The sequence below is a fragment of the Falco biarmicus genome, chromosome 11 (genome assembly GCF_023638135.1).
Source record: "Falco biarmicus isolate bFalBia1 chromosome 11, bFalBia1.pri, whole genome shotgun sequence".
Taxonomy (NCBI): Eukaryota; Metazoa; Chordata; class Aves; order Falconiformes; family Falconidae; genus Falco; species Falco biarmicus.
The window spans coordinates 24,060,672-24,077,804 of record NC_079298.1 but is presented as its reverse complement, the minus strand read 5'-3'; the positions used below and the strand labels follow the sequence as shown (position 1 = coordinate 24,077,804).

Sequence of the window (17,133 nt, the reverse complement as noted above, 5' to 3'; positions counted from 1 at the left end):
CTATATACTAAATGGTTTTCAGCAATATGTAGTCTACGAAGCACTTCCTGTTCTTGGATGTAAGAAGGGTTAAATTTGAAGTGATTTGCTGTTCTGCTAGCCAAACTTCAGTTGCTTGTGGATTTAAGAAACAAACAACCCCAAACCTATACTACTGGTATGAGACCTCTGGTGGGATTATATCAAGTCAGAAACAGTGTTACGTTGCTTGGGGCTTTTTAGTGGTTTTATTTCGGGGTTTTTTCACTTACCTGAGTTTATAGAAGTTTTGCAGATATTCTCACAAGTTTATATGCTATTAATCTCAGAAGAATACTGCATGGTAATTAATATGATTTTTATGAATGCTTCATTTATTGCGATTTAATTCCATTATTGTACTAAGTAATTATGGATGTTAAATGAAACTTAGAATACTGCATTTTTAATAACTTCTGGACACAAATACTTGAAGAAAATAATTAACTTAAAGAGCTGTTTCAGGACACCCTATTTTTAATCTCAAATTTTGTCATATTACTACTTGGTTACTTGAAGACTTGTATATCATTACTGATTTCAAGAAACAAAAGAGTTCAGTGTAGGTCGGCCACTGCCTAAACCTTTTACCACAATCTCCTGCATGTGCATATCATTTGACAGAGGGGAAAGCTGGCCATGGTAGTGCTCGAATAAACTAAGTTTAGGAACTCCTGACAAAGAATTCTGGGGTTTGTTATTTGAGAGCTAGAAGGTGAACCTGTGTGCAAACACAAATTATTTCACAATGCTGTGTTATTCATCTGATGTCTTCTGAACTGTTATTTTTTGTATTTATCTGTACATACCTTGTGTGTATTTTTTTTCCCAACATGTGTTTTCCACTCAGCGTTTCCATAAACTCCAGACTAGCCAGTTCTCTAGGGAACCTGTATGCTGCTTCAGATGATGATGAGAGCAAAATGACATCATTGTCCTCTAGGACAGGTTTTTCTGTAAGCCATATCTCCAGCCACTTGAACGGCAGCTTGCAGCTGCCTCACAGAAATAACCATGAACTGAACAACAACTTGTACAACAGAAACAGCAGTAGTGGCAACAACCTGAGCAGCCAAACCAGTTTTCACAGCGCCGTGACAGATGAATATGCATCAGCCTTCCTTTATGGGCCTTACAACTCCTCCAGCATGATACCAGAGTCAATCAATTCCTGTAAGTTCATAGTCACAACAGCACTTTCAGGCATCTGACCGATGCTTATCTTCCTTGCTTCTGCGAACAAAGCTGTTGCAAAAAAATCTTAACCTAGCATAATTCTCTGACTGACTTTAATGATTCTGCACAGCACCTTTGTCTGTTATCTTTTTAAGTAATTATCATTTCAGCTCTTTTTTTTCCACCTCTTTCAAGCATCTAGATCATGGAGGAAGGGTTCATGAAAATAAATCACTCCTGAACTTAAACTAATGCCTTTTCTGGTATTTTTCTTAATGGACCTTCTTAGCCTTTAGATTTTTTTTGTTTCAGATTATCCATAACATTGTTTATTAGTTTATTACTTATTTTAATTTTTATGCAGTAACAGATTTAAAGAAGCTTTTGTATGTATTGTACTAAATGGAAGGTACAATATTCTTAAAGATAGGGCTCATTTGAAAGGTGAGTCCACTTGACTTAATCTAGTCCTTTTCAAACACCAAATGTGAAAAGTATTCGAGAGCAAGATATTTTTGATGGTCTCACCATTTTAGCTTTCATTCCTCAACAACTTTGCCGCCTTGGGCTTATTTTGTGCCCTTTTTCTGTGTGAAAGAGTCTATATAAAGAGGATGTGTGGATAAATTAGTGCAGCTCGAAAATGATTCTGTACAAAATGCAGAGAAGAAACTAGAGAAACTTCAGTTATGAAATAAGTTCAGCTCTTTTAGGGGAAAAAATAAACAAACATATTTCCTACTGTAAATCTAAACCCAGTTTAAAATATCTTTTTTCCAAATATTTTATACCTTACTAGTCACAAAAATGTGTGGTGTTTTTAATAGAATATATTGCCTACAATTAATGGAACCAGTCAGTAATACTGATACTTCTGCTTTTTATTTTTTTAGCTGCTGGGAATAAAATTGCCTTTTTATAGATTAACTTAAGAATATTACACCTTTCTTTTCTGTTTCCTTACTACTGATAAATCGCTTCAGTATAAAGTAAGTTCTGGTGTTACACCTGCTACTGGTTTTGAGTGTGGCAAGTTCCCTGCCTTAAAACAGATAATATACACATTGCGTGTAACTAGGATGTCAGCTCAAAAGATCATTCATGGGTTGTGTTCTCTTTCTCCTGAAGAAGTGGGAGATCTATCCTCTTGTTAATAGCTAGTATGTGGCACTACTTAAGTTCAGAAGCCACATGTTTATAGCTTGTGAGTATGAATTGCACTTTCTGAGGACCGATGACAGTAGGAAATAAAATTCTCATTGTTCCACTGCAGAAGAAAATTGCATGTGTGATTAACTAGTATACAAAGTACATTGAAAATAAAGTTAGTTGAGAGAACTTGGTTTTTCACTCCCTTAAATTTAAAGGGTACTTCCACTGGAAAAAGAGTAGAGTTACTGTGCCAGGATGTGCTTGACCTAAGGTAACTCTTTAAAATACTTGATGCTTTCACACTCCTTGTCTTGAAAGCACATTTAGCTTCTTACCCACTATAACTTACCTGGAAAGAAATGTTAATATTCCTTGATTTTAGGATCACTGAGTGTTCTGCATTGAGTTTAAATCTGAATTTAAATTTTAAACATTGGTAGTAACTTGTTTCCAAGAAACTTCTTGGATATTGCCACATCATTTTAGTTTTTTGAAGTTGTTTTATCTCTTTAGTTTGGCTGTGGTTTTACCTGCTAGATGGGATTGAGGTAAACTATATATAATGGAGATTTTTCTAAAGTTGGATATAGAAACCATCCCAGTTTTCTTAAAACAAAACCAGTTCTAGAACAAGAGAACTGTTTAGTTTTAAGTGACTCATTTCATTTAATTCCTTCAGGCATAGAAATGAGGAGAGAGGTGAAAAGCTGTATAGCAAGCTGAGGATGTTTGTTTTGAGACACATTCAGGAGTCTCATTTGTTTTTGAATTCTGATGGTTCTGAAAACTCAGCCTTTTTAGATTTTCCCAGTCTTTTTATTCAATATGCTTACAGAATTTCAGTCCTCAGGACGGGTGACAGAGGCTCCAGTTGAGTATACTGGAACCAAAGTCAATATACCAACAGTGGCAGAGAGCAATCGTTCATCTGAATAACTAAGTGGTCAAGTGTCTGATTTTTTTTTTTTTTTATTTTCTCACCTTCACTATTGTCTCATATTTGATTTATTTGGACAGTAATTCTTTGGAAGGTCAACCCATTACCATTCTTTTCTGTTGTATCCTCTGTAAATTATATGCTGCCAGCAGCAATTCTGAAGAGGTTTTTTCCAAATTCTAGTTACAGCTGCATATTATGCATAAATATGTAAACCAACATGCAGAGCCCTGAAGAAACACCTTACAACTGTAATGTGACTCTGTAATGAAAATAAGTTGACATTGTTCACAATAGGCCAAAAGTTACTACCAAACGATAATATAAACCATTACAGAAGCAAATCCACAGTGAACTGCATTAAATTGTTACCTGCTTTATGCACAATTCAGAGTTGAGCGCAGTTACTGTGATGTCATGGTGTTTAAGACGAGTAGATTATTTGTTAATTTAATCTCTGAATGCTTTCTGCCTGGTAGTGATCCTCTGATTTACTGGCTAATACAGATCCATCTTCATGGTGCTTTATTTTGAAGATAATGTAATTTTTCTTAATAGTCCCACAGTCATACTTAAAACAATTTAACTTTTAATCCGAAACTTGCAGTATCTCTTTATTATGTCACTGTTAGTCCTTTATTACCTTATTTTCTTGTCATGATATTTCATGTTAGTCATCTCAACTTGATTCTTTTGATAAGCTAAGTTGGCTTAAAAATCCTTTTGTTCAAATCCTTTACAGTTTTTGAAAATCCTTTTTCAAGAAGTAGATGCAACACTGTAATATTCATCTTTCAGGTCCTGAAGACTGCTACCTGGTGCTGTCCTGCTTATAAATCCATAGCTTGTGTTACCATCTTTAACTGTAATGCACTGGGAGTTCATGGGGAGAAAAAAAATAAAATTCTTGCTATACCCAAGATACGGACTTGTATTTTAGTCCAAAAATCCTGCATTCCCTGGGGTTTTTTTATGTGGGACTTTGTGGAAAAGCAGAATTTTTTCTTTCTTTTTTTTTTTTTTCTCTCCCCCCCTGCTTCCTAGTGGGACCAATTAACCAACCAAAGAAGATTGTTTTGTCCTACCACTTCAAACACTGACATCTGGCTATTTTGCTTTTGGTGATATTCATCAGTGGTCTTAAGCTCATAAGCAAAATATGGAGTAGTATCAAGCCTTAATACCACCAGTTCCGGTTTAATGATTTCCGCTTCACTGCTTTAGATGCTGAAATTATTTGCAAGTCTTGACAGCCAAACCTTACTCTTATTGCAGTGTGTGTTTGTATTACATTGCACTTTTTCCTAATTGGAGCACATCAGACAACATACCTGACAGAAGTCTATTTTATATGCTGGTGGTTATGTGTATTCATTTAACTTACTAAAGAACTCTTGAATGATATGAATTATATTCCTCATCTTTTTATTAGCAGACTCTCACTTACCTGACTTAGGTATCAAGCTAACAATCTAATAGTATAGGTACTCTAGCTTAGCAAACCACCTTATCACTCCTGTTCCTAAATTTGTTAATTGTCAACATGAGTAATGCAGGAACATTTTAAGGTTGTTAGGTCAGTAAATTTTCAGTTCTAATTAATGTTCTTTAATCTCATTAGTGAGGAAATTGGGAACTTCGCTTTTATGCAATGCAAATACCTCTCTTGCTGCCCCTCCCTTACACCCCCAAGTATGGAAAAGAAAGTTACTCAATATTTTTTTCTGTTTTGTAATGAAACATTAAAAAAAAAAACTATTAATAGTTTTGTTCCACATTCCATTTAAAACAAAGGGTAACTATGACTATGACTTCCTGTTGTTGTCAGCCATATATTTTTCCGTAATGGTTTTTGTCCTTCATCACTGTAAACTTATAATCCACTTCCTTTTTTTTTTTTTTGTTTATGCTGTTGTATGCTGATGAACTAGAAGAAAAGCCTGATTTTTGTAGAATAGACAACTTGATATTCTAGGCACATAAATATTTTATTTGCAAGTTTTACAAATTGGTTGTTTTGTTTAGACAGAATCTCTCACAATTATAATTTGCAGAAATATTCTTATGAAGTATAATCACATTTAAGATACCACAACAAGAGTTTTACTTTGCTCTTACAATAGTTATAAATCCAAGTATCATTTTTTAAAATGTATTTTTATTTAAGAGTATGTAACTGGGTAGTCTTTAAGATGAGTCACCTTTTGCTTCCATAGCTGTCATGGAAACTGGCAAGACAGAAAAAAAATCTCAAAAAGTTACCAAGTATAGCAGTATTTTAAAATTCATATACATGATCTTTATACTTGTAGAATATTCTTTCTTTGTAAGGACTTACATTAATGAGTATAGGATAGCCTTTGCAAAAAGAGACAAACACTAGTGCATCTTGCTGATCTGTAAATTTAGCAAACTCAAAGGATCACTTTGAATGTGTGTATGCATTTTTCTGTAATATATCCTGATTTATTTTAGTGGATTTTCATGTATTCACGGTAATTCTTGCCTGTTGCAACACTCTTGCAGGAGATTTGAGGAACAATTCAAAAAACTTGAATTACTTTTTGCAATTATCTGGAAAAAGTGTATGTTAAAGTCCTAACAAATAGCTCTGTATGATACAGGATTGTTCCCTCCTAAAATTTAACTTGGTCCTGAAGTTGAATGTGTGTGAATATGGTTCTAGTGGCTAGATGGATCTGCATCATATTTTATTTTCCAGGAGGCTTTCCATGCCTCCTATTGAAGAATAAAAATGTTAGTGATCTAAGCAGTTGCTTCAGCATGGACTTCATTAGGTATTGCTAACTATAGTGAAGCTATTTAATTTTTAATTCTTTGTTTAAATACCTGATACTTGGGTATAAAATGCCAAGCTTGACACTGCATGGGACCACTGTAGGAGTACACATTGAGAATTCTACTCAATTAACTGATTTTTATACTCTCATTGTTGCAATTCAGCAGTAAATTTTCTTTGGTTTTTTTCCTTCTATTTTTACCTCTATTTTAAATAAGATTTTGTTAAATACCAGCATATGACTTGTAAAGGTGGATTGGGGCTTTTTGTTTTTAATAAAGCTTTCAGGCCATACTTTGAGTCACTGCAAATAGGAGGCAGGAATGTAAATTTTAAAATAGAAAACTCCTCAAAAGATGATAAAGGTGTGGGGGATTACAGTTACAGGCTTTGAAATATTAGTCAGTCTCATTGGACAATGTGAAGAGATTTGAGTTCAGTTTACTTCACTGCAAAAGAAAAAAAAAAAACACCCATCCCCTCCAAGCAAGCAAACAAAAAACCCTCAAAACCCTCCCCATCTACAATTAATTTTTCAATTTCAAAACTTTGTCTGTATACTCTACAGTAGCTCAGTTATGACTATCACCATGTTACTAGTAATAGGAACTTTATGGGAAGTCACATCAATTAATTTTAATCTGAAAAAAATGCTGCTTGGATTTAATTCTTCCCTGTATTCAGAAAAGGCTTTGCAACTTTATGAAGGAATCATTGCTATTTGAAGTAGAGCTATGGTGAGGGTGGGAACACACTGAAAACCTTATTTCTCAATATGAAAATTATTAAAATAAACCCTGCCTACCGATCTGTAATGAAAATTAACAAAACATGCTGTCTTGTTTCCAAGTAGTCTGTGCTGCATGGATATCTGTTATATGTTGCTATTAACTTTCCTCCCTGTTTTTGTAACTTGGATTCCTAACAATTACGAGAATTTTAATTTAAACTTCAGAATTGTTAATTTACACTTTGCTTGTTTGTTTATTTAAATTCTGATGTAGAACTCCCGGTTATCTCTGTCTGCTAATTAAAGGGGTGGTCTTCATAGTCCTTTGTCAACTAATGCTAGCTGTTCCCAAGATCAGCAAATGTGTACAGTGCTTTCTGGTCATCTTTCATCTGTCTGAGCTTAAAGTAATTACTGTACAACATATGAAAGTATATAGGTAAATTACATGCATTTTAAAATGTTAATCAACTCTACTTGGAATTCAGTTTTGAAGGATCAATTTCAAATACTGCTCTAATTAACTGTAACCATCTTTCTGAATACACATTTGAAAATGAGAAAGCTCCGAGGATCATTAAAAGAGCAGAAGTTTCAAGCGCTCATTAATGAAGGGCTGTTCCTTCTGCCTCGCTCTTACACATGTAATAAACAGCTTGACAAATGCTGTCACCAAAGCTAATAAACCAGGATGATTATTAGAGAATGAAGTAGGGAAAAACAAGTTTCTATGATTGTCTATTCCGTGGTGATTCTGAGCCTATAATGAAAAAATACATGTTACATCTGTTTAGTTTTACGGTGAAGTATTTTCTGTTAAATGCTACCCTTCATGTTGAATCCATTCAGTAATAAACCCAGGCCCTTTTTAGTCAGTGGTATTCAAATCTTTATATGCTAACAGCACTGTTTTTTCAACTGAGGAAAGAATATCCAGGTGCACTCTGAACTTAACAGTATGAAAATGCATTTAAAATTCAACTTTGGAAATACACACTGAGACTTAAGATACCAGAAAAAAATGGGTTTATGATATTCGTTGGAGCTCTAAAGGTTTATGTATCTATTATGCACTTCTACTAATAGGTTTCACTATGGATGCCAAACAGCATTTCTGTAGTGATTAGTTAGGAATAGCAGGAAAATGGAAGAAAAGACTCCAAGGTTCTGAGCTTTCTTGGGATTCATGCCATACTCCAGTATTTCTCTCTAATTCTGATGAATTGATGCATTTGTAAAATGTGGTTTGGGGCTTTTATTTGCTAATTGTTTATAACAATACTAGTACAGTGAATAGCTCTCTCATGTAAGACTTCTTACTCATCGGAATTACTTCCTGAACACACAGGAGGTAATAAAATATCTGGATGCTGTCTAAACCAATTACTTTATTAAAAAACCATAGACTTAAACATAGAATCAGAAATGTAAATAAAGTAGACCTGGTTATGCTTTCCTCTTAATTATACTGACATCTTGCTGATCCAGATGAACCTTTTGCAGTGCTTAATTTTCATCTGGTTTTAGTAATTGTACATAAATTTATTCATGTGCATAATTGTGCTGCTGCAGCTTTTTTCCGTACTTAGCTACTTCATATATGTTTCCTATGCCATTACCTGAATCCACATCTAAAGTATGCTCTATTTTTTATAGTAGCACTTTGATTCTCATTCAGGATAAATGGAAACAATTCAATTATAGTAACTGCAGTCATGTTTTCCCAACGCATTTTTAAGGTATTGTTTTAAGGCAGTGTTTTAAAGGGCTTGTAACCCTTCCCTGAAGAGTCTCTAGAATTTGGTTTGAAAAAGTAAGTGTAGATACAGGAAAGTTGATAGACTTTACTGTATCCAGTTTTTGAGTTTCTTCTATTTTATTGATCTTTACCTAAGCAGAGGTTCAGAACTTCCTCCAACTCTATTTTTCTTCTTCCTGTCCTTCCTCTACTCCTTGTCTTTAAATGCAAAATGTATATTATGTACAAATATAACCTTACCAGTGAGTTTTAATCAGTTTTTCTTCTCTCACAGTCCCTTCAGTCTGAGTATGTTCAGTTCTAAAGCCTTGCTGCTTTGGTGAAACCTGTTGAGCTCTTAAAATTCAAGTCCTTCATGAAGGTGAAGAACTTAAGGAAGGAAGCTGCTCACTCAGAGAAGGAATCTCCAATCCAGGACATACTGAAACCTAAACACCAAGAAGGCAGCTTCTTAACAGGCAGAAATTTCTTGTTGATGACTACTGCAATGCACTGATGTTAAATTTATGGAAATTATTACCCCATGTTAAATACAGATTTAAATTTTTTATGTTGAAACAGTTTGAATATATTTCTAATGAGTTTCATTAAGATGTTTATTAACTTGTGTACAGTGTTAAAATATGTATTAATAGAATATTTTGGTAAGCGATATATATAAAAATTATGTAAAAATTAGAATTTATTTTAATTATGTCAACTTTGCTACAAAAAAAGTATTTTAAAGAATTTGTACATGTTTATCAAAGATGAAATTTTTTTATGAACAATATTTTTTCTTGGTTTATGGGTCCATCATTATTGCTTAAAGCCTAATGTAATTACTTCTTCACTAAATGGTCTTTGGTAACTTAATGGAAGTCTTAACTAGTGAGAGACTACTAGTTACTACACTATCAACTGAAAGCGCTTGATATATAATCTGCTTTCTACTTTCAGCTGCTAATGTTTCATAAGGAAACACAGTGAAAGAAAAATATAGGGAAAATATGTGTTGAGATGTAAGTTACATCATCTGCTGCAAAGAGAAAGTAATACTTACCTGATAATTCAATTGTACAATTAACACGTTCTTTCAGTTTGTCTTAAAGGAATATTGTAACTTTTTATTTTCAATGTAGAATCTTAAATTTTGCTATGCAATATATACTGCATAAACGAAGGCAGTCCAGATTTAAATTGGTAAGAATGTGCATGTGCAGTGAATTTGGCAGTGCTGCATACTCACATGCTTTTAATGTACATTTGGCTGTATGTGTACAGTTTCATTAGTGAAGCACACTAAATATTGGAACTATATTAAATTTTTACATATCAATTGGATGCTTCATAAACATTTAGAAAACTATTGCTAAACATAGCTAATTCATCCTGTATCATAGAATATTTTGGTTAGTAGTAAGGATGCTCTTCAATATACAGTTTAATCGGGTGCGATTAGGAATGAGACTCCAAGAATGAAGTGGTGTTACAGTGAGAAATACTAGAGATCATGTGTAAAAATTTTCAGAACTCCACAACTGCATAGTAAGCAAAAAAAAAAAGTTGCTATGAGGACTTGATTTGCCACTAATTTAGAACACAAAACTGAAACAGATTTGTTACCTATGAGTTTTTTCAGCTATCTACAGAAACTTGAAAATAAAACTTAGGTTAATTGTCAATCTTTGTTCCTGAAGATCTGCGAATACCCTGCATTTCCTTTGCAACTGAAGTTAAGATGAAGTGCCACGTTTTTCAAAAAAAAAAAAAAAGATCAGATCACAGATTGCTATGGAAGGTTGTACTGAAAGTGTTAATAAGCAATACTGAGAGCAGCTGTATAAATCACTGAATAAAAGTTACATGCAATACTGTACTTTTTTCACACTGTGTATATGTAACATATACACACATGAAGTAGCATATCTGTGTGCATATATATACAATATACTGTATATGAATTATAGATTAATGGTAAGGTAATTCTACCTCCTATAAAGAATTGTCATGTACTTTGTTATAAATAGTTTTCCTTAATAAAATATTGTTTAATTTTTACATGTAGATATATATACATACAGCTAATTGATAATAAAATGCCTGTATCAGCCAGCTTCCTTGTTTCTTGGCTTTTCTTCTTTAGATCTGTGACGGAAAATAATATGATTAATTTCTAACTGAAGAGTAGCTGTTCAAAATCACTTTTCTAAAACATGTATTTATATGATGGTGTTGCAAAAAGACATTAGTATGATAGGCATCTAACTGATCTGTCTCACTAAATGCTTGTATTTGCTCTATATAACATCAAGTATTTAATCAATGGGTTGATATTATGATGTAAAGGTTACATTTCAAAATACCATCGTTTAAAAGCTGTGTCTGAATTGAGGTAATTTTTTTTCCTGGACAAGAACCCTTGGTACAGGTGTAATGTACCTTGTCTTTTGCATGTGCAACAGGTTTCTTAAGTCTCACTAACAGCAGGGTCTTTGTCCACAAGAACCTAAAAGATCGTGCTTTCACTGAGCTTTTTATCCTTCAATTAAAAACTAGTCACAAATGGTTATAACATTAACTCTGATAATGATTTTCAGCAATTTTTTTGTGTTGCATGATTATTTACCCACAGTGCTTAATATTCCTGTCAGATAATGTACCTGCAATAGATGATGTGGACAGTATGTAACTGTTACACAGCCACCCTAAAGGAATGGCAAAGCCAGGAAAAGAGAGGATGCTTTAAAAGTTGCCCAAATCCTAGTGACAGTCTAATCTGAAAATACAATAAAAGACTGCTGCCACTACATTCAGACAATTAATGGATGGTGATTGGATGTGTAGAGTAACTATAAAGGAAGAACAGCTAATTAATTTCTATAGTATATGGGACCCAAGCTTTCCCCTTAGCCTTTCTCTAGACTTCTATGACTTCTTATACAAAATATATAAATGCCACTAATGTAAAACATTTTTTGTTCTTAGAAATGAATAATAAATATAGCCAGTTATTCTGTAATGATCAGCTTCTTAACAACAGATCTAGGGACAGTGAAAGGTCAGGGAGGTCTTCAGAACATTGTAGCTTTTAAGATAATACCCTGAAATTTGTTTCATACCCTCTGTTTGCTTATCCTTGAACTTCACTGTTTCTGTTACTTTATATATGACTATATCTTCTTGTTCTGGGTGAACAAGCTCTATCATATGAGAGATTTTTTTTTTTTAAAAAAAAAGGTTTTATAAACATGTAAGGATGGAATAATTACATCTAGAGGTTTCTACCGGGCCTATGATTCTGTGGCTAATGCCTTATGAAACTCCTAATCATCTCTGTAAAGTACCCTTTCTGAAGCTTTTTGGTTAGGGAGATATCTCTTGTTACAGATTTAGAGAATATTTTTCAATTACAGCATTGCAGAAAGAGGAGGATTTCAGTTTCTGTAATAACTGTTCTCTACTGACAGCTAAACAATGAAAGGCCTCAAAAGGTTTGACACTTGATTAGAGCTACACTGTAAAGTGCAGCAGGCAAAAAAAAAAAGGTAATTAAGGGCCTGATCAAGTAAATCACTCATCTATGTCTTTAACCTTAAGCACATGAGCAATCTAATTAATTAAAAAAGAACATGTTCATGTTTGTAATAAATCCACATTTTGGATCAATAGTCCTGACAATTGCAAATATGAGCCTGTCAACTAAAAGATGTTGCAACAAAATAATCGATTAACCCACACAAATTAAATTCATTATCTTAAAGAATGTATATGTTGTAACTACAGTTACCTCCTAATTTATTATTTTGGTATTGTCAATTGTTAGCCTTGTGAGTTTAACAATACCTAAACCACCTTATAAAGTTATCTTTGGTCAATATACAGATCGTATCTTATGAGCTGGGATTGCTTACTTCTGTAGTGTATGTATAACCCCCCTGTAAAAGCAGCTTTTTTCCTAAGCACACTGCAGAATTAATCATCATTCCTTTTGTGGAAAGCTTTTGAGAAAAAATGTAAATTACTTGACTCAATTTCTTAAGAAATCTTGTCCAGGGTAAGGACAGTTAACATTTTCTCTCTGTTTGGGTAAAGCACTGTGGAGTTCCTGGGAGAATCCCACTGGTAATTCTTCTCCACCTGGGAAAGGACTGTTATGCCCTACTCTTCAACCAGCTTTTAGTCCACCTAAGAACCTGTCATTCAGCTCTGCAGGAATTTGTGCTCTGAATTAGTTTTGGTGTGAGACAGTTTCAAATGCTACACTGATTTTGTTTTATCTGTGTACTTACTGACACCAGTGTTCACCTCTGGCAGGCTGGCAATGCAGGATTTCCTGCAGGCTAAGACAGGCTGAGTTTTATGAAGAAATAATATTTTGACTGAGGACCAGCTTCCTCAAATAATAAGTACTGTCTTACCAAGGATCTGTGTATGTATTGTGTTTGAAAGATTTAATTTGGAAAGTATATTCTTGTTATAGACCAGTTCTAAAATTAAGCTTGCAGAAGCATAGTGCACTCTTAACAAAAATATCAGGGGAAAAAAAATCAGTTTGAGTGAATATCTAGCAGAGGAGTTTCTACAGTAAATGGATTGTATTTCAGACAGAAGTGACTGATATACTGGTTTGAAAGCTTGCTGTAAATGAAAGTTGTGTAAATGGGTTAGAACCTGGAAACCGGTAAGGCAGAGAAAAAGAGTCAGACTGTGTACTTGCAGTATTTCTGGAGCATGATAGGGTTTGGGTTTTTTTTTTTTTTCCCCTTCTTGATTTAACAAGTTGAAAATCTGCTGAATAATTCATGAAGAGTGGAAGGGCTGAATCTTCCTGGAATGATATACAGTGTACGTACTGTGGCACAGGAGAAACTGCAAAGCTTTGTATCAGTTGCTGCCGCTTCTGCTGCTGATTGCAAGGTGCTGCTGCTTTTGGCATTTTCACAGCTACAGAATCTTCAGTCGTGCTCTGGTCTGCTAACAGCCATCTGCTCCCTATGGACCCACCTTTGCTAGCTACAGTCTGTGGGAATCTCTTGCTGCCTACCTGCCTTGGACACGGGATCATCACTGCAAACTACGTTTTCTGGACCTTGCAGCTCATATGACTGAAACCTGCCTTAGAGTCCCTCAGCTGCACATCCTCCCTTGTGCTTGGTGGGGGACTCCTGCAGCAGGATCTTCTGACTTGGACAAGGATGGGATTTACAGGGAGAAGTCAAAACTGAGCCGCATTCAGCGAGATGCCCAACGCCTCTTCCTGGAGTGCTAGCTCGCCCCTGCTGCTGCTCTGGGAGGACTCCTCTGGGACCCGCATCTTCCTGTCACTGCTCTATGCGGTCTTGGCTATCTCAGGGACTTTATCCAATGTGATGGTCATCTATTTAGTCTTCTCCTTCAAGAAGCTGCAGACCACCAGCAATGCCTTCATTGTGAACGGCTGTGCGGCAGACCTCAGCGTGTGCGCCCTGTGGATGCCCCAGGAGGCTGTGCTGGGGCTGCTGCCCCCCAACTCCTCCTCCCTGCGCTCGGTGGAGTACCGGCTGCTCCGCGGGGGGCTCCTCGGCCTCGGCCTCACCGTCTCCCTGGCCTCTCACCTGCTGGTGGCCTTCAACAGGTATGTGCTCATCACCAAGCTGCCCAGCGTGTACCAGGCCCTTTACCAGCGGAGGCACACGGGCTGCATGATCGGGCTGTCCTGGGCCCTGGCCCTGCTACTGGTCCCGCTGCTGCCCGGGCTCTGGGCCCCGGGCTCTGCCCAGCAGCCGCCCCCGCAGCAGACGGACGGCAGCTCCCGCTACACCGCCCTGCTCGTCGCCCTGGCCGTGCTGGGCCAGACCGCGCTGCTGCTCCACTGCTACCTCGGCATCGTGCGGAGGGTGCGGGGCAGCGCCAAGCGGGTCAGCGTCCTCAACTTCCACCTCCTGCACCAGCTGCCCTTCCCCGCCGCCCCGCCGCCGCCCCGCCGCGCCCAGCGCCGCCTCAGCAGCGTCTCGGTCCTGCTGCTCTGCTGCGTCTTCCTGCTGGGCACCCAGCCGCTGGTCTGGGTCAGCCTCCTGGGCTTCTTCCTGCGGCCGGCGCCGCCGGCGCTGCAGGCCGCCAGCTGGCTGCTGCTCTGCTCCCTCTCGGCCCTCAACCCCCTGCTCTACACGTGGCGCAGCGAGGAGTTCCGCCGGGCCGCCCGCTCCGTCCTGCCCCGCGGCGAGGGCCCCGCCGCCGCCCCGCGCCCCGCCGCCGCCGCCGCCGGCCCCGCCGCCGCCCCGCCCTGCCCGCAGCTGCCGCGGCGGCGGGGGACGGTGGGCAGCGCCGCGGCCGCGCCGCGCTGAGGGGCCGCGCGGGAATGCGAGGGCCCCGGCAGCCCCCGGGCCGCCCCCCGCCCCGGCCCCGCGCGGGGCGGGAACCGCCGCGGCCCCTCAGGCCGCTCCCGCCGGCGGTCACCTCACGTCGGGGGCCGCTCGCCGCACCCCTTGCTGCTGCCGGCCCGGGCCGCCGCCCGTGGCGCCCGCCTCAGCCCACGCACCTCTCCGCTCCCTCTTCCACCGCGCGGACAGGCCGCTTGCCCCGGGCCCGGGTCGGGCGCCGGCGGGGGGGTGTCCCTGCCCGCGGCGCCGCCCCCTCAGCACAGTTCCCGCTCACGGCAGCTGCCCGCCTCCGGGTGCCGACCAGGACTCCAGCCAAACGCAATGGATTTGGAATTCGGGATAACTGGTAAATATGGCAACGTACGTAACTGTTGTTACGCTTTACAGATTTCCATATCAGACAGGCACCTAGACAGCTATTTTTGAGACTTACTGCAAGCCTGTTTTTATAAAACCTGTAATTCTTTCAGCGTTTGAAGTAGTTCTGTGAGATGAGCTCCCCGAACGCAGGGTTCACGCGTGAGGAACTGGCAAGTCGCATTACACACCACACAATCCCACCGGGAACCGCTTCCTTTCCCCCAGGTTACCTGGTCTCTGTGCTCCGTGCAAGTCCCTCCTCCTTTGGCTTTCCCTGGCAAACTTCTGGATGATGCTGTCCAGAGAAACTGTTCAAAAAAACCACACGTTGCACCTTTGTGGTGATCTGGTTTGGGTATTTTGTTTTGAAAGCTCTTTGCGCAGGGCCTGTTTTGACAAAGGCTTCTGCCTGTGGTAAAGCACTTGATAAAATACAATGCAATGTGGAGACCGGCGTTTTCTATCAAACCTTGTCACCTGTGTAGCTACCAGTTTATCATGTTTCTATTAAATATGTTATTGCTGAAGGGCGATTTCACAGCCTCTGCTAAATATAAAATGACAGATTCTGTGTGGCATTCGGAAAGGGAACAGCTCTTCGCACTGAGGGTGGCGAGGGAAACAAACTGGTGGCGAGTGCTGCAGCCTCATTCCTCCCAGGAGCAGACCTAAAATCCCTGTGTTTCCTTCTCTGTTGCTTGACCACCTCCTTCCTCTTCTCCAACACAGTTGCTGTTGTTCTCATGGTGATGATATTTAGCGCTCTGTCTGCCTTCTGGCACAAAAGACTGGAAGTAGGTAGTTGTTTTCTGAATCCATGGGCATCCACAAGCAGTATCACTTAAATCGCACTGTATTGCAAAGAAGAATGGATGCATGGGAACATAGGAAAGTTCTTCACAAGAGTTTGTTGCATTGGGTGACAGGTATTAAAACGAGTTTGGCAGCTCTCATAAGGATATTTGAATGATGGGACAATGACAAGGAAGAGGCAAGCACGATGGGTACAACATAAAAGGCCCTATGGCTGTCTTTTATAATGCTCTGCAATTTGCTTGCCTTACCTGATGGGGTTTTCATTTTGACAGAAATTGCTTTAAAAGGAAGGGAAGAATTTAATTTTTTCCCAACTTTAAGACCTGTTAGGTATCTGTGATACAATGATGTATCTAAAATCCCCATACCAGTGTTTCTTTTTCTACATTAAAAAAAAATGCCATCATCACAGAAGAGGTTCTTCCTGAGGTCAGAATTTGACAAAAGTCAAGGAACTCAAAGTCAAGGCCTCAAAAGGAAAATAAAAGAAAAAATTCTCTCGACATCCTGAAAATCTGTCAACATCTAGAAAATAGCTTTAGCCTTTTGCGAGGACCTGTGGAAAAATGAGAGAATTTTCCGAGAGTCTGAGGCTTACAGAGGGCTTCTTCCTCCATCTTGGAGACAGTGTGCCACTGAGTGACAGCACCAGAAAGATGGGGAGGGCTAGCAAGGAGACATGAACATACAAGATATGCAAGATTTCTTTTTATCAACACTGTGCACGTATCTTGGAGAGTGGAGGAGCCACTATATCCTTCTTGTAATCTCCAGTCCTCATCACAGTAACTGTGTTTTTGCCAGCTTTGTGCAGCAAATGGAGAAGGAAAATGATTCCAACCACACCTATACCAATTCTGAAAAATATTCTGGATCACTGCCAAAATAATCTAAACCGAGAGTCACCCAGGGGTAGGACACTGTTCCACTGTAAAATTATCCTTAGGCTGGAACCCACAAAAGGATGCACATCACCACTTCCCACCATGGCTAAAAGAACAGAAGACGCTTGGTAAAGCTCGGTACCGGGCCCATAAACAAAAG

At 38.7% G+C, this 17,133-nt stretch overlaps 2 protein-coding genes across 5 annotated transcripts in view; both read left to right on the top strand.

Moving 5' to 3' along the window:
- The window catches only part of CDC14A (cell division cycle 14A), a 67,072-nt gene extending 56,406 nt beyond the window's left edge, over positions 1-10,666 (top strand). For 3 of the 4 annotated variants that reach the window (XM_056355313.1, XM_056355312.1, XM_056355311.1), the window contains 2 exons: positions 869-1,191; positions 8,847-10,666. In XM_056355313.1, coding sequence (XP_056211288.1) covers positions 869-1,191; positions 8,847-8,860 — 337 coding nt within the window. In that variant the 3' untranslated portion in view covers positions 8,861-10,666. The remainder of the gene's footprint in view (positions 1-868; positions 1,192-8,846) is intronic. The other variant, XM_056355314.1, reaches the window with a different exon arrangement.
- A 275-nt stretch (positions 10,667-10,941) lies between these two features.
- GPR88 (G protein-coupled receptor 88) lies at positions 10,942-15,101 on the top strand. Its single transcript, XM_056355328.1, has one exon. The coding sequence runs from the start codon at positions 13,795-13,797 to the stop codon at positions 14,875-14,877; it is 1,083 nt and encodes a 360-aa protein (XP_056211303.1). The 5' UTR covers positions 10,942-13,794; the 3' UTR covers positions 14,878-15,101.
- The last annotated feature ends 2,032 nt before the right edge of the window (positions 15,102-17,133 follow it).

What these genes read in the sequence shown, in the direction of transcription:
- GPR88 (XM_056355328.1), top strand. Translation starts at nt 13,795, where the DNA reads ATGCCCAACGCCTCTTCCTGGAGTGCTAGCTCGCCCCTGCTGCTGCTC.